Source organism: Glycine max, chromosome 11 (assembly GCF_000004515.6).
Source record: "Glycine max cultivar Williams 82 chromosome 11, Glycine_max_v4.0, whole genome shotgun sequence".
Lineage (NCBI taxonomy): Eukaryota > Viridiplantae > Streptophyta > Magnoliopsida > Fabales > Fabaceae > Glycine > Glycine max.
In genome coordinates this window covers 21,916,209-21,941,042 of record NC_038247.2, presented here as the reverse complement: position 1 = coordinate 21,941,042, position 24,834 = coordinate 21,916,209, and the positions used below count along the sequence as shown (strand labels likewise).

At 39.0% G+C, this 24,834-nt stretch overlaps 1 protein-coding gene across 1 annotated transcript; it reads right to left on the bottom strand.

Moving 5' to 3' along the window:
* Positions 1-63: 63 nt before the first annotated feature.
* LOC106795046 (ATP-dependent zinc metalloprotease FtsH-like) lies at positions 64-24,834 on the bottom strand. Its single transcript, XM_014763580.2, is given in 12 exon segments — positions 64-390; positions 2,506-2,675; positions 3,121-3,322; positions 3,461-3,665; positions 21,297-21,337; positions 23,187-23,324; positions 23,410-23,496; positions 23,609-23,649; positions 23,652-23,694; positions 23,878-24,007; positions 24,396-24,438; positions 24,684-24,834. Coding segments are annotated over 12 exon segments (1,578 nt in total).

The window sequence follows — 24,834 nt, the reverse complement described above, 5'->3', positions numbered from 1 at the left end:
GGTAAAGATTCACCCTCAGCAAGCACCACAGGTGTTTCTAAAAAGGCATTGAGGTTGTCTGCATCAATCCTTATCAAGTGGCCCCGTATTCTGACTTTTTGGTGAAGGTCCCTCAGGACTGTAGAGGTTGGCATAGAACTCCTTCACCAATGCTAGGTCAATGCTACTGTCAGCTAAATTGGTGAGGCGATTATGGAAGTTACGCCTCTCCAATTCATCCTTAAATTCATCCAGCTCTGTATGATATATTTCCACTTTCCTCTCAGCTAATACATGTCTTCCCAGGACATTATCAGTGTATCTGGTCCAAGCCTCAAAAGAGTGGAATTTTCTTGTATCATGTTGAGTGGTTGGCCTTGAACCGACACTCTTTCTTTTCCTGGAAGACATCTGCAGACAAAGGAATCAAACAATTAATCAGGACACAGTTATTCAAATTTTAAAAACTGAAAAATAGAACAGGAAAAGACACTAGCCGCTTAGCGAGACAAAATTCGCTTAGCGGGCTTCACAAAAAATGACACTAAGCTTAGCGACACAGGAATGCCGCTTAGTGGAAAATGCTAGGTTACAGTGTCTGCAAAGTTGGCTTAGCTGGCAAAGAGCCCACTAAGCCTAAGGTTGGCTGCATGGATTTGCGCTTAGCCAAGGATAAGCTGCGCTTAGCGGCACTAAATTAAGCAAAAATTTCACTAAGTTATGTAGGCTTAGCAAACAGGGCCGCTCAGCTCAGCAGATGCCGCAAGGAATTTCGCTTGGCGTAGGAGATCCTTGCTTAGCGTGTAGCCAATCAATCAAAATTTTTTACTAAGTAACCTGGGCTTAGCGAATCAGCCTCGCTTAGCCACAGGTATTGTACCAGGCGGATGAGTGTTCATCCTCAAGAAATAAACTCACTTAGCGCGGTAGGTGCGCTCAACGAGTTCTTCAGGAAAATGCCTATATTTAACGAATATTGATGAACTCGCTTAGCACGGTAAGCGCGCTTAGCGAATTCATTCCGTTTTCCAGAAAAAATGCTGAAACAGTGGTGCATTTTCTCCCATATTTTGGGCCTCTATCTAGTATATTAAACATGCATAACCCTCAATACAGTTTTCAGACACAAAATGAACCTAAAGTTTTCAATTTTAAATTATTCTTAAAACAGCAAAACCTTAAAAGTTTAATCCTACTCTAGAGTTGTCTATCCTAAGGTTTGATAAAATAACAAAGAGAAAGATCAAGGAACTTACGAATGATTGATGAGAACAAAAGGATGCAAGGCAAAAGAACAAAACGCACAACAAGCAGCTTGAGGGAGAGAGGGAGCAAAAAGGGTGCAAATTTTTGGAAAATGGGTGTAACTAACGTTGCACCCACCAAGAACGTTTTGTTTTTTTCGCTTAGCGACGAGGTTCACTGAGCGAGAAGGCGAGACGTTTGGTTTCTCAATATTTCCCGCTTAGCGGCCCGCACTTAGCCAAATTCAAAATTAAAAAATTGGCTTAGCGCGAGGGTGTTGTCGCTTAGCGGGATCTGCAGATCAGAAAACTTGCAACTTCCACTAAGCCAAGCTCTAATCCGCTTAGCTGAAATTATGCATTTTAAGTACAGAGGAGCTGGCGCTGAGCGGTTAAAAGTATCGCTTAGCGTGCATACTACCGCAAGCAATTGAGCTCAGCGACCATGAGTGGTGCTACGCTGCATCAAATCCAGTTTAAACCGCAAGAATATCCACTTAGCTAGTAGATTAAGCGCTAAGCTCCATGACCCTTAATTCTGGCCGCAATGAATTGCGCTCAGTGACACTAGGTCTCGCTTAGCCATGGGAATCCATCGCTCAGTCTGTCGCTTAGCTGAATTCAACTCGAATTGATTTTGGCTTAGCTAAACCTTGGCTAGCTTAGTGGAATTAGTCAGCCTCAGATGCCAGGGTTGTGCGCCAAGCGCTTGAATCTCGTGGCTTAGTGCATGAACGATTATGCGCTTAGCGAGAAGCAGGCGCTTGGTGAAAGGACTAGTTTTCAAAAAGATTTTCTAAGTTTTAAACTTAGTCCTTTCCCAAGAAATTGAAACCCTTAATTTTACCATTCAAAGGGAGGCTGATATGCTCCAATGTTCAGATTATACAACAAGTTCCCAATTATCAAATGCATGAAAAACCAAAAAATAACACAAATTGAAACTGGGTTGCCTCCCAGGGAGCGCTTCTTTAATGTCATTAGCTTGACGCTTTTACCTTACTGGGCGATCTTACGTTTTGGTTCTCACCTTCAGAACCTCTTGACCTTCTCCCATTACCTGCAAGCAAACATTGTGTTCTGGAGTAGGCTTGTCTTCAACAAACAAGTCAAAATCAATTTTCTGGTCTTCAAAACCTAACTCCAGCTTCCCTTTCCCCATGTCAACTATACAGCTTGCGGTCAACATGAACGGCCTCCCCAAGATTACAGGGATGTCAGTATCTTCAGAGATATCCATGACCACAAAGTCTGCTGGGAAGATAAAATGCTTGACCCTGACCAATACATCTTCAATTACTCCGTAGGGCTTGGTAATGGAGCGGTAAGCTAATTGTAGAGCCATTCGAGTGGGCATAATCTCCAACTCTCCCAATCTTTTGCACATGGAGAGTGGCGTCAAATTAATGTTGGCTCTCAGATCAATCAGAGCCTTTCCCACATTGACTTCTCCTATTGAACAAGGAATAGTTACACTCCCATGATCTTTGTGCTTAGGTGGAAGAATCTTTTGGATCACAACACTACAATTTCCTTCCACTATGATGTTTTCCTGGTGAATGTACTTGTGCCTCCTTGTCAACATATCTTTAAAAAATTTGGAGTAGAGTGACATCTGCGGCAGAGCATCGCCAAAGGGCATGGTTATTTCCAATTTCCTGAAAATATCCAAAAATCTTGCCAAATGACGATCTTTTTCTTTCTTGGAAGGTACCACAAGATATGGTACTTCCACACCTTTGTCCACAGCCTTTCCACTTCTACTCTTCTCTGAAATCTTATTTTTTTTCTTCTTTTTCATTTTCTATTTCTATTTCTCCTTCTTTATCTTTTTCTTTGTTCTCTATCTTTTTATTTTGAACCATTATTTTCCTCCCTTTTTCTTGATTCTTTTTACCCTTCACATCATTTTCCTTAACCTCAACACCTATCTTTTCACCCATTTGCTCCTTGTACACCATACTCTCTTTATCATCAGCTTCCACAAACTTTTTACTCCTAGTCATCACAGCCTTGCATTCCTTTTTAGGATTATTTTCGGTATTTACTCCAAAACTGTTGGATGACTTGTCAACTATCTCCTTGGCCAGTTGTCCCACCTGGACCTCATGGTTTTTTAGTGCTGACTCAGTACTCTTGACATTGTACCTGCATAAACTGAGTCAAGGTCTCTTCCAACTTAGTCATCCTCAGAAAGATGTTAGGCCCTTGTTGAATTGGCCTGTTTGAGGATCCACCCTGGTCTTTATTGAACTGGTTGCCAGGGTGTGTCCTCCACTGTCCTTGCTGATTATAAGGACCTTACTGGAAGCCTGAAAATTCTCCTTGAGTATACCCTTGTCTCTGCTGATTCCCCATGAAATGAATTTCTTGAGCGTTTTCTTCAGAGGGGAAGCATTGGTCTGTCTCATGAGCTTCACCACACATGGTACAACCCGTGACCTGCAAAATAGAAGAATGTGTAGGTTATCCAATCGACAGTTTAGTTGGCAACTTACCAAGTGTTTCCATTAGGATCGCAAGTTGCTTAGATAGAACTTGTTTTGTGCCAACAAAGCATCATGTGATGTTAGCTCCAACAGGCTCTTCTTTGTGGGTTGATGGGTTCTGTCCCTCAGAATGGCATGATCACTGGCTAACATGTTCTCTATGAGCTCAGTTGCTTCTTCTGGGGTTTTTAACTTTATTTTTCCCCCAATAGAAGCATCTAATAATTGCTTGGTTTGTGGTCTCAGGTCATCTATGAACATATTCAGTTGGATTGGCTCGGAGAATCCATGGGTGTTGTTCATGTGTCCTCAACCATCGAGTCTTGAGCCCCGCGAATTCATTGCCTAGCGCTATTCGCCAATTCTCCATTCTCCACTTTTATTCGGAGACCCATCAATTCATTGCCTAGCGCTGTTCATGTGTCCTACACCATCGAGTCTGGAGCCCCGCGAATTCATTGCCTAGCGCTGTTCACCAATTCTCCATTCTCCACTTTTATTCGGAGACCCATGAATTCATTGCCTAGCACTGTTCATGTGTCCTCCACCAACGAGTTTGGAGCCCCGCGAATTCATTGCCTAGCGCTATTCGCCAATTCTCCATTCTCAATATTATTTGGAGACCCATGAATTCATTGCCTAGCGCTGTTCATGTGTCCTCCACCATCGAGTCTAGAGCCCCGCGAATTCATTGCCTAGCGCTGTTCGCCAATTCTCCATTCTCAATCTTATTCGGAGACCCATGAATTCATTGCCTAGCGTTGTTCATGTGTCCTCCACCAACGAGTATGGGCCCCGCGAATTCATTGCCTAGCGCTGTTTGCCAATTCTCCATTCTCAATCTTTCGAAGACCCATGAATTGATTGCCTAGCGCTGTTCATGTGTCCTCCGTTATCAAGCGCGGAACCTCCGGTGACTGGGAAATATGGTTTTTTGTTATTTTCTCGATCGGTTCCTTCGCCAAACATGTGTATATGTGTATATTATGTTCGTATTTTGTTTTGTGTTGTACAGAAAAAAAAAAAAGAGAAGAAGGAGTAGAGACGAGAGTCGTCATAGACTAATCACGGGAAGGGCAAGACGGACGAAATCAGTGTCTTATCTTTGCTTTCCTCTTATCTCCGATAAAAGGTAAGTAAAGAGGGGCAACTGTCATACCCTAATTTCGTCCGGGGATTATTACTTGATGATATGCAACCTTTGATTGGCCGCTTCAAGATACTTAGCACCCTTTGTTGCATAATATGTGAAGTCCCGAGACGTGCCGGAAATCAAAAGGAAGCAGGCTTACGCGATCCGTGAAATTCCGTAATGTGACGGATCTCGAAAGAAGGTGTTTTTACGCAATCCATGAGTTTCCGTAACTTCTTCGAAAGCTAAAAAAGAGTAAGCACATAATCTGTAAGGATTTGTAACCTTGCGGAAGGAAAATAAGTATTATTACGAAATTCGTAAAGTTTCGTAACGTTACGGAAAAAGAATTACCAAAAAAGGTAAAGGGGGTGCATTTAGTAAAAAGAGGGGTACAAATAGCAATTAGGCCCACTTGGGCCTTCCAGTTTCTTCCTCCAGAAGGCGGTTGCTTCTGGAGGAAGCAACCTTGCTCGCCTGGGCGAGCTGGGTGGCAAGCTCCTCCCCTATTTTGCTTTAAATATGGGGAGGAATGAAGGGGGAAATGGCTCAGCCTTCTTGGCACTTCTTATTCTCTCGAAATTGCTGAGGAAAATTGTTTCCGTGAAGAAAATCCAAGCCGAGGCGCTTCCGTAACGTTTCCGTGAGTAATTACGCGATGATTTTCAACCGTTCTTTGACATTCATCGTTCGTTCTTCGTTTTCTTCAGTCTTCAACTGGTAAGTACCCCAAACCGAGCTTTTCAATTCATTCTATGTACCCGTGGTGGTCCACATTTTGTTTCATGTATTTTTATTCTCGTTTTCATTTACTTTCCGTACCCCCTTTTGACGTACTTCAGTCATTTATTTAAGTCGTTCCTCGCCTAATCTAAAAATAAAATAAATTTCCATCGATCATTTGAATCGTATCATCCGTTAATTTCTGTTAAAATGAATTCCGACCGTTCGGTCGTGCCGTAACCACATTGGAAATCAAAAAAGAGGTAAAATAATAATATAATAAAAAAATATCTTTTAGTAAAATGAAGCGAAAATCAATCGGACGTTTTCTCTTTGGGATTTCTCATTCTTAATTGAATTGACTAATAACTAAAGCGAAACTAAGGCAAAAATCAATTCGCCAAGTCAAGCTCGTCCACAAAAATCACTAAAAAAGGGGTTTGGAAGTTTATTACCTCAGTTTTTCCTTACCAAGTAAATGGATCATTCTTAAGGTCCAACGCCTTAAAATGATCACCTTTCAAGTAAAAAGAAATAAAAAGAAATAAAAGTTAAGGTAACACAATTTCCACAATTTTAAAAAATAGGTTGTTGTCCTTTGAGACAAACGTGAGAGGTGCTAATACCTTCCTCAAACGTAAATACAACTCCCGAACTTAGAATTTTCATTTTGATCGGTTTCCTTCGGTTTTTTTGACGTTTTCCACAAATAAACGTTGGTGGCAACTCCGCGCATCTTTCTTCCTTTGGAAAGTGCACCCGTGAGCCTCGCCTCGCTCGCCCGCAAAAGGGCACGTTGCGACAGTTGGCAACTCCACTGGGGACCTTTTTGTGAGTTAGGCCTATTCTAAGGAATTGTGGAATTGTGAAACCTTGTGTGTGCATTTATTGAACAGTGTAAAGTGTAAATAACTGCTGTCTTTTTTCACATTTTTACACTAAGCACCCACGGGTTTGAGTAAAAAAGGGGGCCCTATACCCGGGTTCATGGGAATTTAAGGAGTGGAGGTGAATCTATCATCATGCTAGGTCTCCGACTTGCTTGATGATAGTGAAACCTCATCTAGAGCTTTCTCTCTTTATAATATGTTGTCGCTGGTATTCCATACCGCCACAATACTATTATCTTGAGTGATGATACCTCTAGAAAACAGCCGTGTGAACTATGAATCATAGAGAGTAGTTATTAGAGACCCCTAGATATTATCCTATAGGTCCCTAGAATAAGGGCACAGAGCAAACACGCTGCGTGCCGTTTTAAGATTGCCATTGCATGTAGTCCTAAATGTCATGTACACCTTTGCTTGTTATTATTTGTGGATATTGTCGTACTATGTGCATCCCCGTGTTATGCTTTTGCGCGTCTGCGACATGTCGTCACGCACGCGTTGTATGTTGATATCGTCTTTTGTCGTGGGAAGTCGGAAGATCCATATCATCTTCTTAACTGCACACATGGGGCACTGCGCCCCCAAATGCGCAAGTAAGGAGAGATGATTTTCCGGGCTCTCGTGTCCGTAAATGCATTCATATCATGCATCTCTTCGGCATCATAATGAACATATCATTCCTGCATTTGTCCGTTATCACATTCAAGCCTCACATTTTGCATAAGTCATTGCATCATCATGCATATGCGTTCAACATACTTTTTGTTCTACATGTTTGCTCATACATGATCCTTGTGCTTTCCTCTACAAAACAAAAACAAAAAAAAGGGAAGCATGAAAATTCATGATGCATTCTTAGTTGCATGTGTTAGGCACCATGAGCCAACCATGTTGGGATCATAAACCCATTTCTAAAATTAAAAAAAAATGCAACAACAAAACAAAATGATTGAGCATGGCACCTAATGCATGGTTAACTAGGAAATGATGTTTCTTCGGGCATCTTAACCTCATAATTACATTTTCCATGCATAGCATACGAATTCCCGAGTCTTTCATCTCTATGAAATGTTGTCGAAGTATTGGCAATCAGAATTGCCATTCCTTGGATTATCGGGTTGAACCAAGCTCACACTTTTACGAAAAAGTTCATCAAGTCAAGTTGAAGCATGGAAGTAACCATCTTGCAAAAAATTGGGGCAAAAGATGGATCGTGTTACATCGCTGCTTCGTCTACTGCCGAACACATTTAGGGCTGTCGATGTCCCTATTACTTCCAGTTTCACCTTGACAAAGATGTCATGGACCATGTTGAAAATCTAAATTGATTCAACCCCATGTCCTGCGTAAAAAATTCATAATACTTCAACTGTGCATCATTCGCATACATCCATGCTTTTTATTAGTTGCATTTGCTCATTACATTCTTTCCTTGAAAAATAAAATAAAGAAAAAAAAAGAACTTAATCATTGTTATAAAAGAAGAAAAAAAACATGTTTTACGGTGCCCTTACCGAACCCGTGCTAGAGCTAGAGTAATGGGTAAAGCGGAGGAGGTACAAGAGTAGGTGGAGGCCGACATGGAGGCCATGAAAGAGAAAATGGCCATAATGATGGAGGCCATGATGAGCATGAGGAAGATAATGGAAGCCAATGCGGTTACAATTGCCGCTACCAGCACCGTTGCTAAAGTGAACCCGATGCCCCAATCTGGCCTCAACCAAATGAATCATCCAACCTTAGATATGGTAGGCAAAGATTTGGGAAGTAGGGACGGCCCCCATGATGTGCAAAATCAAAACAAGCACGCCTTCCCGCCATATGGCTTGCCTCTCAACTATACGCCACCTAATGTGGCGTACACTCCCAATAAGAATGTCAATAATTCCACTCTATACCCATTGAGAGCCAACAACCCCAAACTGATCATGCACATGTCTCTTAAACCGTGGGGGGGGGGGCACATGAAATTCCCAATCACAATCTAGCCGACTTCGAGCCTTGGCTCGGATATGCCACTGAAGGGCAAGCAGTTGGTGGTATACCCCTTGAAAACACTTCGGAAGGCCCTCAGTATCACCCCCCAGCTACACCTTTTGCATTCCACAATAAGTAAAAACCCTCATGCTATGACAGAAATGGGAAAGTTGGATCATCTAGAGGAAAGGCTCAGGGCCATTGAAGGAGGTGAAGATTATGCCTTTGCTAACCTAGAAGAGTTGTTCCTAGTACCCAATATCATCACCCCTCCCAAGTTCAAGGTGTCAGACTTTGACGAGTACAAGGGGACTACTTGCCCCAAGAACCATCTAAAGATGTATTGTCGGAGGATGGGGGCATACGCAAAAGATGAGGAATTGTTGATACATTCCTTCCAAGAAAGTCTTACTGGGGTAGCTGTTACCTGGTACACTAACTTGGAACCTTCCCGAGTCCATTCTTGGAAGGACCTAATGGTTGCCTTCGTTAGGCTGTGTCAGTATAATGGCTTCGGATAGGATGCAACTACAAAACATGTGCAAAAAGGGGGCACAGATCTTTCAAAGAATATGCCCAAAGGGGGAGAACCTGACAGCTCAAGTGGCACCTCAATGACGAAAAAACGATGACAATGATAGTAGACACGTTACCAGTATTCTACTATGGAAAATGGTGGGTTACACACCTTCAAGCTTTGCGGATTTGGTCTTCATTGGCGAAATGATCGAAGTGGGTCTAAAAAGAGGCAAATCTGATCATTTTGATTTGATAAATGCAAAAAAAAATTGGGGCAAGTGAAGAGGATGAGAAGGAGGGAGAAACCTATGCTGTGACTGCCATTCTTATACGACCAAGTTTCCCACCAACCCAACAATATCATTACTCAGCCAATAACAACCCTTCTCATTACCCACCACCCAGTCATCCACAAAGGTCATCCCTAAAATCAACCACAAAGCCTACCTACCGCACTTCCAATGACAAACACCACCTTTAGCATAAAACACCAACCAAGAAATGAATTTTGCAGCGAGAAAGCCTGTAGAATTCACCCCAATTCCAGTGTCCTATGCTGACTTGCTCCCATATCTACTTGATAATTCAATGGTAGCCATAACCCTAGCCAAGGTTCATCAACCTCCATTTCTCCGAGAATACGACTCGAACGCAATGTGTGCTTGTCACGGAGAAGCCCCGGGGCGTTCCATTGAGCATTGTAGGGCTCTGAAGTGTAAGGTGCAAGGTCTAATTGACATGGGCTGGCTGAAATTTGAGGAGAATCGCGTGTAAATCTTGACATTGACAAGAGATGCCACACATGGAGCAATTTTGAAAGTTGTTGTTAGATGTCTCTAATGACTCATCAGGATTTTCAACTTTCACCGGAAGTGGGTGCAAGCCATTGGTCTGTTTGCTCAAGCGACCTGTGCTCCTGAGTTTGGACTTCCAAGACCGTTCAATCAGAGATTACTCGTCTTGCGTGTTGGTGGGGCTGCCGTAAAACAACAAATAAAGTTCAAAACAAATAAGTTTCAGAATAAAAATAAAAATAAAAAAAAGTTCAAAAAAAAAAGGGGCATTTGATTGACTGTGTTTTCAAGACGTTCATGTGAGCTCATTTTATCATTCCGGAAAGTTTGTCATTTTAGAGAGAAGTGAGTTATCAAGAATAGGATGTTGGACAAATGGCCTCAGTTATCTTGAGAAAAAGGGGGTTGAATTAAGATACGAAGACTATTTCCCAATTAAACTTTCACTCTCTTCGGATTAACAATGCACCCTTAAACATGAATTACTCAAAAGACAATTCAAAATAAACTTCTTTAAAGCAAGAGATAAATAGCAATAAATAAAAGAAGTTTAAGGGAAGAGAGGAATGCAAACTTGATTTATACTGGTTCGGCCACTTCCCGTGCCTATGTCCAAGGAATCTTTTTGAGAGGATAAGACAGTTCAGTTCAGAAAAACTCTTAATCTTTTGAGAGGATAAAACTTTTTGGGCAACGAAAACTCCCTTTAAATTCGTGTTTCCAAGTCACCTTTAATGGCCAGTCATAAAACATTTGAATAGATGTGACTCTTGGAAATTATTTTCTGAAAATCCCCTCTGGTAATCAATTACAAGACTTGTGTAATTGATTACAGGTTTTAAAAATTTGAATTAAAACGTTCAATAAACTGCTGGTAATCAATTACCATCCATGTGTAATCAATTACACGTTATAAATTTTGAATTCAAATTTCTAGTGACTGTGATAAACATTTTCAGCTGCTGGTAATCCATTATCAGAGAGAAAATCTCAATTCGAAATGATAGAATTCTTTGGTCAAACCTTTTGTTTTTTCAATTTGGAAACTTCTTCCTAAAGATTCTAGAGATCAACTTGATCATATATCTTGATTTTCTTGGATTCTTGTCTTGAATAAAACTTAGAAGCACTTGATCCTTTAGCATCATCAAGACATCAAAACATCTTGCTTCTACATAGGAGTCATTTGACTTAATCCATCAACTGAAAAATCCTTCAACTATTTCTCGTCCTTGGAAAATTCTTTTTGCAAGAATCAACTGCTTCTTTCATTCTTCCTCACTACGAGGTTGTGAAAACTAGACAACAACTGGTACCTCAAAGCCTTACACTGGGGCAACGAAAGGCACCATGCAAAAACCTCAAGCGAACCTAGGGGCAGATTAGAAGTTTTCACCCAATAGGTTCCCAGCTACAAGGTCATGACGAAAGATAACAATTGGTACCTCGAAGCCTTACACTGGGGCAATGAGGGGCATCGTGCATGAGCCTCAAGTAAACATAGGGGCAGATAAAAAGTTCTCACCCGTCGATGTTTTTAAACAAGAAAAAAAAAGGGGACAAGCCCTGGAATTTCAATAGATTGATTAAACGTCAAAACGGCTCCATTGTCGTCACTCCAAAATGGTCAAGTGACTAAATCAAACAGAATATACATTCTGAGGGAGTTCCCGGAGAGATTTGCAAAAGATAGGATAAGGTTGCATGAATTATCACCTTTTTCAAAAGGACAGTCAATCTGTGTTTTCCAAAAAAATTAAATCAAAATCAAAATCACAAAGTAGGGAAAGAATGTCATGAACATTGTACAACTTTCCATTGCATTGCATTGTTTCATATGAGGTCAGCATTACCAAATTTCATGACAAAGGTTGCATGCGTCTGCATCCCTAAAAATCATGTTAACTGCATAGATTTCCTACATCTCGTGTCCAATCTTGTTGGATGACCGGCCCTCTCGATAAGTTGATCTCTTGCTTTCTTATAAAGGTGGACCCTTGGGTACTAGTACCTATCACCTTTAGAGGACTATATGTCCTCGCCATCAGAGGACTGCACATCCTCGCCTGCAGAGGGCTGCACGCCCTCGCCTTTAGAGGGCTACGCGTCCTCATTTTTAGTGTGCTCCATATCCACACCTTAAGAGAATATAAGGTCCTTTGCCCATAGATGCTTAACCGAGACTTGCGTTCCCGGTTAAGGGGCCAGTAGTTTCCTTTTATCAGTTCCTGGGCCACCCCCTGATATTGGAGGGCGACCAACTATGCGAGCACATCCAGAGAGGGAGGCTATCACGCATCTAGTATGCATACCGGGGCAATTTCACCCGTGCCGCTGCAAAAAGACGAGTGTGGATCATGCGCACCAACATGACCACTCTTACATGGATATGGATGACGTTGCTATTTGGCAACATTCTGCCCAGCGACCACAATGCCAATCTCCCCCTACAGATGTATCAGTTGGTCTGTGCCGTCATGACATAGGTAAATATGCACATGGCTCAATTGATTTCTGATGTCATCTATTGTTTGCAGGGATCGCGCCCACAAGACACCCATTGGGTTTCCAGCTCTGGTTACGGGCCTCTGTCAGTCCTACCGGGTGCCCGTTCCCCCAGCAAGGTCATGCCATTATGACATAGGTAAGTATACATATGGTTCAACTGATTTCTGATACCATCTATTGTTTGCAGGAATGGCACCCACAAAGACACCCAGTGGACCCCGAGAAGTCCAACAGGGCCCTGGGGTTTCCAGCTCTGGTTACGAGACTCTGTAGTCCTACAGGGTGCCCGTTCCACCCGGCAAGGTCACGTCATCATGACATAGGTAAGTATGCACATCGCTCAACTGATTTCTGATTTCATCTATTGTTTGCAGGGATCGCGCCCACAAGACACCCAGTGGACCCAAAGAAGTCCAACAGGGTCTTGGAGTTGCCAAGCTCTAATTACGGGCCTCGGTCAGTTCTACGGAGTGCCTGTCGCCCCCAGCAAGGTCATCAGGCCCCCTACTAATTGAGCTTTCATCAAGAAGTACTGCGTCCCCAGGCAGGCGCAGGGCGAAACACCACAGCAGCTTGAGGATGGCCGACAGCGGGCAACAGGCGCACCGCCATCACCTCTAGAGTTCACCTCAGCTCATCCGCAAAAAGGTTAGAGCGTTGCTTACGACCCATGGCCGACCAATAGGCGACCAAGTCCAAAGCCAAAGGTAAGCAAAGTACTAGGTCCGTGACCGACAAGCCATCACGCGTCCAGCTCAAGACGTTAAAGAAGCGCTACTAGGAGGCAACCTAGTACCCTTTAAATCTCTGCTTGTTATTTGATCACTTTTGTTTCTCAAGTCATAGTAGGACACACCTATTTGCTCATGATCCTAGGAATTTAAATAAAACAAGCACAAGCTCGGAAGGTAGTCATACCTCACAAAAAAAAAAAATATATATATATATATATATATATATATATATATATATATATATATATATATATATATATATATATATATATATATATATATATATCTCTCTATATATATATATATATATATATATATATATATATATATATATATATATATATATATATATATATATATATATATATATATATATATATATATATATATATATATATATATATATATATATATATATATATATATATATATATATATATATATATATATATATATGTATGTTTAGGTAGAAAGATACCTTGGATATGCATGTATGTAGCAAAAAATACTTCACAAAATATATATATGTATGTTTAGGTAGCAAGATACCTTGGATATGCATGTATGTAGCAAAAAATACTTCACAAAATGTATATATGTATGTTTAGGTAGCAAGATACCTTGGATATGCATGTATATAGCAAAATACCTCACAAAAATATACGTATGTTTAGGTAGCAAAATACCTCATGAAAAAAAGAGAGCAAAAAGAGAGCGAGCAAGAAAAGAATAGGAAGAAAAAAAATAGAAAATAAAAAATAAAAAAGGTTGTCTAGCTAAAAAACAACATGCTTGTGAAAAGAGATAACTTCCAGCTTTTCTTTGAAAAATTCACTGATCATAACCAGTTTTTGAAAAAAATGTGTATACACTTGAAGGGTGAGTGCTGTGAAAATTTTCCCGAACGCCCACTAGGTTGACTTAAGTAGGGAAAATGAATCCTGAGCCCTAGTGTCACATGGCCATAAAAACTTGATGCTTGAGTGTCCACATGGGTGCATGCATGACCAGTTTTGCATAAAATTTCCTAATCATCATTGTTGCATGTGTATCATGGAAATAATGTAGGACATCCCCTTTATCCCCGAACCGCTGGCCAAACCCTGACATATATCATGACCAGCCGTTCTACAAGCCTTGAGCCAAAATCCCAACTTATCATAAACCTTGACCCAGGGTGAGAATGTCAATCCTTGCCCTCGGAAAACAAAACAAAAAACAAAAAAAAAATTCCCAATCAAAGAGTGGGAGAAAGCAAAAAAAAGGAAAGAAAATTCCCGACCTAAATCAAAGAGTGGAAGAAAACAGAAGAAACATCCAGAAAGGTCTTTGGACCAGACAATATCTGAACAGTACAGAATTGTCACCAAGTAAACAAGAAAAAGGAAACCACGACCTAAAGTGGTCCTCTCCCTTTGATTGCCGACAAAATCCTGTGTGCTAGTGACTTTCTCGCCACGCACTAAACAAAAACAGAAAAGGAAGAGGCAAAAACACTCAAAGCCAAATTCCCCACCTAAAAACCATTCCCAAAATAAGTCCTATTGATTCATGATCATGCATGTAATCTTTGATTTGATAGGAAATAATTTGCAAAATCAAGTCATGACATATCTATGGTTCGGAATTAGGATAAAACACTTACCTGTGTGAGATTGATACACTTTGAGTGATTTTCTCCTATCTTTGTTGGACCCAGTGTTTCCTCTAAATGGTCGTTTAGAAACGAAATGCTAACATCCAAAATCTCATTTACGGTTATGAGAAAATTTCATCAGCATACTCTTCTTTCCCGATAGACACATTGTCTTTCATCCAAAAAGCATATGTTGCTCTGATCAGTTGGAAGTTTTGTCTCTTTACTAAAGCATGTTCATATTTTGGTGAAGAAAACACCGAGACTATTTTTAGTCTCACAGTTATCAAGAACTACGTAGGTCTGAGTTCCTCATCACAAATTGAGGATACGTAGGAGCAAAAGCCCTGCTTTTGTCGACCACCCCACTTTTTGTTATCGTGACCCAAGAGTCTGGTGGCATGCGGAGCCACATGACCATGGGATCCCCAGATCCATATTCTCTTTTATGTTTCCTCTTTTATCTGTTACGTATCATTTTATTTTTGTTTAACTAAGGGACTAACGTTTGTTTCGTTTTGGTTGACTTTTGTTTTGTGCATACGTGTCGTTTGAACTGTTACGTTTGTATTTACTTCGTTGTTGTCAATAGTGTTTGTTGAAGTTCCAAAATCGCGTAGAATTTTTCATTTTTTAGGAACGTCGTCCTAAAAATAAAATGAACCAAAATCATGATAAAAAAGAAAGACGTGTTGTGAATAAAATGTCTGCGTATATAAAGAAAAAGGAAAATGTGCATAGAAGGGTTTTTTATAAAAAAATACGTGTAGAGAGATTCTTGTGTGTGTGAACAATGAGTGTATATAAAGAAACTTTTGTATAAACCATAAGTGTACGTTGGAGAAAAACAAAAAAGATCTTTGAATGTAAATAGGGTTTGACCGTGTGACATAAAGAGAGAGAGTTCCAATGCATATACAGAAAGAGTTTGTCATGTATAAGAGTGTAGATATACAAAGAAAATTTCTTCATAGAGGACCATAGGTGTATAATTTTGTGAATATATAAAAATGAAACAAAAAGGAAAAAGAAAGAAAGACTGCGAAGATCGACATGTTATAGTTAAGAAGTATAAATCATTCGTAAAGAGCAAATGTATCTTCTGGAAACAAGGGACTGACGCTAAGAGTTTAGTTTCCGAAATAATCGAGATAAGAATGGATGAATTCATTGAACTGATGAAAGAACATAACTTGGAAACGTTGGATCTGTTTGTGTAAATTCCCAATCGTAGTATCACAATGCCATAAACGGGATGCTTGAGTGCCCACCTGGTTGTAGCCATGACTAATTTTGCACGTTGTTTTTAAATCATCATTGTCACGCGTGCCTTTTGGAGTGATATGGGAGTTCGGCCCGAGACCGACACCTTGACACCCAAATTTGTTTTGCCCCAGATTTCAAGATTGGGTTCCCACGATAAAAGACCCCATTGAAACACAACCTTAGATTTTTTTGAACCTTGGCCTATCAAAAGAATCCTCATTCTTTCCCCCGACGCAAAGGACAGCGGAATCTCCTCAAGGGAGAGCAAATAGAATGCTAAAACCCGATTTCCCAAAGAAAGGAAAGGAGGAAGTGGGAAGAAAAGGAAGAAATGAAAAGAAAAGAAAGAAAAAGAACAATAAAAAAGAAAGAAAAAGAAGGATTCTCGATCGAAGATCGAAAGGAAGTGAAAATGGAAAAGATCGGAGGAAAACAGAGTAATTCTCAATCAATGAAAGAAAGGGAATGGAAAATCTTCAGACCAGATAAATTTTCGGCAAAATAAGTGACTGTCGGCAAAGGAAAACCCATTTTTGGTGTCTCTTCTTTTCGAATTGCCATTCAAAGTCATTCTCGACTGGCGATATCCCACCCCACATGAACAAAGAGGAAAAGACCGAAACACCCAGCTTCCTCTCCAAAAAATACTACCCTCGAGAAAATCCTATTGGTCCGTGATCGTACGTTTGATCTTTGATTCGATAGGAAATCGTGTGCAAAATAAAGTCATGGTGCAGTTATGGTTTGGGAATAGGATGAAACACTTTCCTGTGTGAGTTTTATACACTATGAGTGATTTATTTTCAGCTTAGCTCGATGTTTCCCCCGCATGTTCATTTAAAAGCTAAATGTTGACATCCTGCCCTTCATTTTCGGTTACAAGGAAGATTACCCTTGGCACGAGTGTATTGTTTCTCTAAGATATGGTGCTCTCGCGAATGATTTATTTTTCTTCTTTTGCAAAAAGCATGTTCGCCTTTTTAGGTGGAAAAACCCGGTGGACCGTTCGGTCCTGCCAACAAATCTTATTCGGAGACCCATGAATTCATTGCCTAGCGTTGTTCATGTGTCCTCCACCAACGAGTCTGGAGCCCGCGAATTCATTGCCTAGCGCTGTTCGCCAATTCTCCATTCTCAACTTTTATTAGGAGACCCATGAATTCATTGCCTAGCGCTGTTCATGTGTCCTCCACCAAAGAGTCTGGAGCCCCGCGAATTCATTGCCTAGCGCTGTTCGCCAATTCTCCATTCTCACTTTTATTCGGAGACCCATGAATTCATTGCCTAGCGCTGATCATGTGTCATCCACCAACGAGTCTGGAGCCCCGCGAATTCATTGCCTAGCGCTGTTCGCCAATTCTCCATTCTCAATCTTATTCGGAGACCCATGAATTCATTGCCTAGCGCTGTTCATGTGTCCTCCACCATCGAGTCTGGAGCCCCGCGAATTCATTGCCTAGCGCTATTCGCCAATTCTCCATTCTCCACTTTTATTCAGAGACCCATGAATTCATTGCCTAGCTCTGTTCACGTGTCCTTCACCAACGAGTCTGGAGCCCCGCGAATTCATTGCCTAGCGCTGTTCACCAATTCTCCATTCTCACTTTTATTCGGCGACCCATGAATTCATTGCCTAGCGCTGTTCATGTGTCCTCCACCAACGAGTCTGGAGCCCCGCGAATTCATTGCCTAGCGCTGTTCGCCAATTCTCCATTCTCAATCTTATTCGGAGACCCATGAATTCATTGCCTAGCGCTGTTCATGTGTCCTCCACCATCAAGTCTGGAGCCCCGCGAATTCATTGCCTAGCGCTGTTCACTAATTCTCCACTTTTATTCGGAGACCCATGAATTCATTGCCTAGCGCTGTTCATGTGTCTTCCACCATCAAGTCTGGAGCCCCGCGAATTCATTGCCTAGCGTTGTTCGCCAATTCTCCATTCTCCACTTTTATTCGGAGACCCATGAATTCATTGCCTAGCGCTGTTCATGTGTCCTCCACCAACGAGTCTGGAGCCCCGCGAATTCATTGCCTAGCGTTGTTCGCCATTTCTCCATTCTCAATCTTATTCGGAGACCCATGAATTCATTGCCTAGCGCTGTTCATGTGTCCTCCACCATCGAGTCTGGAGCCCCGCGAATTCATTGCCTAGCGCTGTTCGCCAATTCTCCATTCTCAATCTTATTCGGAGACCCATGAATTCATTGTCTAGCGCTGTTCGCCAATTCTCCATTCTCAATCTTTCGGAGACCCATGAATTGATTGCCTAGCGTTGTTCATGTGTCCTCCGTTATCAAGCGCGGAACCTCTGGTGACTGGGAAATATGGTTTTTTGTTATTTTCCCGATCGGTTCCTTCGCCAAACATGTGTATATGTGTATATTATGTTTGTATTTTGTTTTGTGTTGTACAGAAAAAAAAAAAAAAAAAAAAAAGGAGTAGAGACGAGAGTCGTCATAGACTAATCACGAGAAGGGCAAGACGGACGAAATCAGTGTCTTATCTTTGCTTTCATCTTATCTCCGATAAAAGGTAAGTAAAGAGGAGCAACTGTCATACCCTAATTTCGTCCAGGGATTATTACTTGATGATATGGAACCTTTGATTGGCCGCTTCAAGATACTTGGCACCCTTTGTTGCATAATATGTGAAGTCCCGAGACGTGCCGGAAATCAAAAGGAAGCTGGCTTACGCGATCCGTGAAATTCTGTAATGTGATGGAGATCGAAAGGAGGTGTTTTTGCGCAATCCATGAGTTTCCGTAACTTCTTCGAAAGCTAAAAAAGAGTAAGCACATAATCTCTAAGGATTCGTAACCTTGCGGAAGGAAAATAAGTATCGTTACGAAATTCGTAAAGTTTCGTAACGTTACGGAAAAAAGAATTACCAAAAAAGGTAAAGGGGGGTGCATTTAGTAAAAAAGGGGGTACAAATAGCAATCAGGCCCACTTGGGCCTTCCAATTTCTTCTTCCAGAAGGCGGTTGCTTCTGGAGGAAGCAACCTTGCTCGCCTGGGCGAGTTGGGTGGCAAGCTCCTCCCCTATTTTGCTTTAAATAGGGGGAGGAATGAAGGGGGAAAGGGTTCAGCCTTCTTGCCACTTCTTATTCTCTCGAAATTGCTGAGGAAAATTGTTTCCGTGAAGAAAATCCAAGCCGAGGCGCTTCCGTAACATTTCCGTAACGTTTCCGTGAGTAATTACGCGAAGATTTTCAACTGTTCTTCGACATTCATCATTCGTTCTTCGTTTTCTTCAGTCTTCAACTGGTAAGTACTCCAAACCGAGTTTTTCAATTCATTCTATGTACCTGTGGTGGTCCACATTTTGTTTCATGTATTTTTATTCTCGTTTTCATTTACTTTCCGTACCCCCTTTTGACGTGCTTCAGTCATTTATTTAAGTCGTTCCTTGCCTAATCTAAAAATAAAATAAATTTCCACCGATCATTTGAATCGTATCATCCGTTAATTTCTGTTAAAATGAATTCCGACCATTCGGTCGTGCCGTAACCACGTTGGAAATAAAAAAAGAGGTAAAATAATAATATAATAAAAAAAATATCTTTTAGTAAAATGAAGCGCAAATCAATCGAACGTTTTCTCTTTGGGATTTCTCATTCTTAATTGAATTGATTAATAACTAAAGCGAAACTAAGGCTAAAATCAATTCGTCAAGTCAAGCTCGTCCACAAAAATCACTAAAAAAGGGGTTTGGAAGTTTATTACCTCAGTTTTTCCTTACCAAGTAAATGGATCATTCTTAAGGTCCAACGCCTTAAAATGATCACCTTTCAAGTAAAAAAAAATCGCTTGATTCACTCTTAAGAGAGAACTACGTAAGTCTGATTTCTTCAAATTGAGGATACATAGGAGCAAAAGCCCCGCTTTTGTCGACCTCAAAAAATAAAAAGAAATAAAAGTTAAGGTAACACAATTTCCACAATTCTAAAAAATAGGCTGTTGTCCTTTGAGACAAACGTGAGAGGTGCTAATACCTTCCTCAAACGTAAATACAACTCCTGAACTTAGAATTTTCATTTTGACCGGTTTCCTTCGATTTTTCCGACGTTTTCCACAAATAAACGTTGGTGGCGACTCCGCGCATTTTTTCTCCTTTGGAAAGCGCACCCGTGAGCCTCGCCTCGCTCGCCCGCAAAAGGGCACGTTGCGACACTCGCGAAGTCAACAGATTGGCTTAGCAAGAAGGTGAAAACAACACTTTTGCTAATTTGCCTAATTAACCTGAAATTGAGAGAAATTGATTATTAAACACACAAAACAAAAGTATAAATTATCTATTACCTATATTTAACATAAAGTACTTATAATATTATAAAACAACTATAAATTGGAGAAGTTTGATACAATATAAACAAGTTTTATACACAAAAGTTAGTCGTTTTCACCGACTAACACCAACGTCATAGAAAGTTTTGTTAAAACTTTATATGACGATTCTTAAAAATTCGTCTTAGCAAAGTTACACATTCTAAGACGATTCTCAGGAAAATAACTGTCTTAGAATGTGATCATATTCTAAGATGGTTGTCTAACAACTGTCTTAGAATATAATTTTTCAAACAAAAAAAATTAAAAATAATTTTAGTATTCTAAGACGGTTTTTTGAAAAATCGTCTTAGAATGTAAACCTTCTAAAACGGTTTTTCGAGAACCGTCTTAGAATGCCTTTTTAAAAAAAAATAAAAAAACCATACAACATATTCAATTCCTCTGTATTTTTTTTTGCTTCATAAATGACTTTGTGTATCAAAATTATGTATCAAGAATTAAAGAAAGACTAAAATTGTAATTTACCCCAAAAAAGAATAGGTAAAAATAAATGACATTGTTATTTAAAGCAAGGTACATAATTTATAATTGTGACTTTGAAATCTAAAGCAAGGTACGTAAACATGAATAATTAAATGAAAATGAAGAAAGAGATAGAATAAATGTAAACAATGAAACATAGACATTGCTAATCAACATGTAATGTCTAGAAACAATCACCCAAAATGTCTTTATCTGATTGCAACCTCTTGATCAATTATAATTTATAATTTTTATATACATATATCATCAAGGTGGAAAGACCAATGATAAATGAAGAATTTAGCATAAGTTGGGTGCAAAATAATAAGAATCTAACATTAAAATAGAATAAACATATAAGTGTACAATAAATGGATAATTAACATGCTCAACAAATATATGAACCTTATGCATGATCTGTACCTTGTTCTGTGCACTGTACACCATTTCCTTCACAACTATCAAGATTATGGGTCCAAACTTGAGCTAATACCTTATTCCTTAACACTAATTCACATTGTGTCTCAAGTTCCGTTCTTTTTAGAGCTACTTTAGTATTAACATTTTGAAGCAACATCTTGTACTTTACACTTACTTTTCAACCTCCTTTTCATAGTCAGATTGGAGTTGCAATATCTGTTTGACAAGGAAACAAAAAGTAAGCTGAAAGTAGAAGGGATCAGAATACAAATATGATAGTAATTAAAGGGTGGGGAAAGAAAGAAATGGATTGTTGCTCGCACCTTTTGCTCATGTATCTTGAAGGCTTCTTCTTTCTCCTTTTCAATTCTCTCCAATGCTAGCATATTGAATGAAGGATAATTAATTGAGGGGTCTAGTGATAAATCCAATGTTAGCATATTGAAATATTCAACTGCATATAACAGCATTAGCATTTGAAAAACCAAGGTCTTCATATTACCAATAAGTAAAAAAAGTTAACATGACTACTAATTGAGTGCATGTATACTTGCCTAGTAACTCCTAGCCCAACATTGTGAGGAAAAATGGTTGCCTTGTAGACATTATTGTAATCATTGAAAAATAGTTGTTGTTGTTCTTCTCCTCCACATATCATCACAATGGCTTTAGCATCCTCCCTCCACCTCTCAACCCCTTTCTCCCAACTCCACCCTACTCTCAAACCTAAACTCCATAACTTCTCCACAGATGAAATATTTAATAACATCCATCACAAATTAAATTAAACGATAAGCTAATTTTCATAATAATTATCCTTAAAATCATTAAATTTTTCATAGATCTTGTAATTTTCATCTGTGACATTTTTGTTCAAGATGAATATAATTATTATGGACAATACTAAAACTTTCTCTCGAAATGTCTACATATTTCAATTCAAAAATTCTTAAACATTAGTTAAATTGAAACAGCCTTCTATCAATTAATTAATCGGCCGATACTAAATAATATCTATCATTTTTTTGATTAATTGATAGTATATAAGTTGAAAATATATAATATTTAAAAGAATAAAAAAGAAGAAAATAAAATTAAAAATTTACAATTTATTAAGACTAAAAGTTTAATTAGATTTTTTTAGAACAATATAGTTTTTTTAAAAATAAAAAATAAATTAGATAAATAAATGATCAATTATATTTTATTTAAATTATGAAGTTAATTAAATTTTGGGAAAGGCCACTATGTAGTAATCAGCAGCACTTTGGTTTGTTGTGACAAGAATTGAGTAGGACGGGCCAAAGGACGTTTGTGTTTAGACAGTACTCACGGTATAAATACTTGCCAAAGGATAATCAATAGAGTGAATTTCTCTACCGCACAACTATAATACCATATTGAATTTTTAAATGGAATCTATAAAACAAAAATAGATCATGTGCAAGTTTTGTGTCAATCTCTCTCATGATGGATATTAAATAAGTGGGGCCCTATAAAAATTAATAAGGTGAAAGACACATACAAAACTTGTACATGACCTATTATGTCCATAAGAATACATGAATGAGAAAAGGTCACTGCTTCTATATTTATTACATTTGAATTTATCTAATATAAAGGAATGAATTGTCTAATAAAATACTAAAAATATTCCAAATCTTAAAAAGCATATACAAAATTGATTTTCAACTTTACAAATTATGAAATAGCAGCTCTTTAAATTTCTAAACAATATGATCCATAACACAATTTGCAAGTTCATTTTTCACATTAGAAACAATTCAACAAGTGAAAGTAAAGTCACAATTTGAAAGTACAAGGTATGTGAAACGTATTGAACATATGGGCTTGCATTCTCCATATATTTTATTTAATATGCATAGCCATGTCTATAACATTTTCTTTATAAAAAATAATGAATTGCATTCTGTACAGGCTTACCACAGACCTACCACCCACTACCTCCTCAAAAAAAAAGACAAAAGTTCCTTAACCTTGGAATTTGCTACAACGAATCAAGCTTTTAACTCCAAGTTAAATGGGATTCTGGAATAAAATATACCTTTCCAAGTTGATCAAATCCATCAAGTTGATTAAGCAGCTCCATTAGCATTCTCTGAATCTCACGATCTGCACTTGTTCCCTCACAGAAACGGAGACCTCCAATGGCATCAATCTCATCCATAAAAATGATGCACGACTAATCAAGAAAAGTATAGATTTAGAACATCTTTAAATTAGTATGTGTAAACCTATAGGAAGACAATTTCACACAAGTATCTCACCTGGTGATCACGTGCATAACCAAACATCTCTCTGATTAACCTGGCACTTTCTCCAATGTACTTGTCAATTATGGCACTGGAAACAACCTACATCAGAATAAAGGGAAGTTAGCATAAAATTGACAATGTACTTGTCAATTTTACAACGAAGAAGACTTCAAAGCACACAGAATTTATAAAAAAAAAAACATAATCTGACCTTTAGGAAGTTAGCATCTATATTACTGGCAATAGCCCGGCTAACAATGTTTTACCAGTACCAGGAGGCCCGTAAAGGAGAACACCCTAAAAATTAGAATTGAAAAGATTTTGATTAAATGTAAAATTCAAAAGTACAACTATTACAAGTAAGCTTCCACTAGAAAAACATGTAGGAAAAATGACATAACAAAGCTACTAAAAATCTAAAACATAGATTAACACTAACAGAAGTCAGAGACTAGAAAGAGCAGTGAAAGGGTAAATCACCTTTGGAGGTTTAATTCCAAATTGAAGAAAGAGCTCAGGATTCATCAGAGGTAGTTCAATTGACTCCCTTAATTCCCTGATTTGATCAGATAAGCCACTAACAGTTGAATAGAGCTGATATAGAAGAAAACTGATAAATTGTATAGCCTTTTGAAACGTGAACACTCAGTATCGATACACATACAAATTTGAATAACATTTTGAATAATATTTGAATTTACTAATAGATATGACAGGAGCGGGTCCCCATAAATCACAATGTATTTTTTCAAAGATAAAAGAACTAGAGTGTTCGGAAGAAGAGAAATGCAATTTAGTAAGTTTTCCCAATTGACAACTATCACAAAGATGTTCAGATTTCAAGGTTCCAACTACATCAATTAATCCTTTGTTCTTTAGTAATTGTAAAGACTTTATTTGAGGATGTCCTAGATGTTGATGCCAAATGTTTGCTGATCCGAATTTGAAACGATTAGAAAAATATGATTCTGGCATAGGGGAGAGAACATAGAAGTCACCCTTGTGCCTCCCGGTGATAATCGGTTTCCCTGTTTCTCGTTCCTTAACACAAAAATCAGCATTAGAAAACTCACAATTAACAGGAAATTGTTTTGTTAGTTGGCTTATAGAAAGCAATTTTTTTGTTAAATCAGGGATAAGTAAGACATCATGAAGAGGTAGATTAATATTTTTTTGCTTAATGAATGTGTCTCCAATACCATGAATTAGGAGAGAAGAACCATCAACAATAAGCACAGAGTATGTACCTGAATATTGTTGGATATTACTCAATATACTAGCTTTACCTGTCATGTGATTAGAGGCCCCGGTGTCAGAGGTCCATTTTGTTTCAGCAATTGTGTTGTCTAAGGTAAGGGCTGCAAGTGCTTGAGGTATATCATCAGATTGAGTTGGTTTCTTGGACACCCACCAACATATCTTTGCTATATGGCCCAT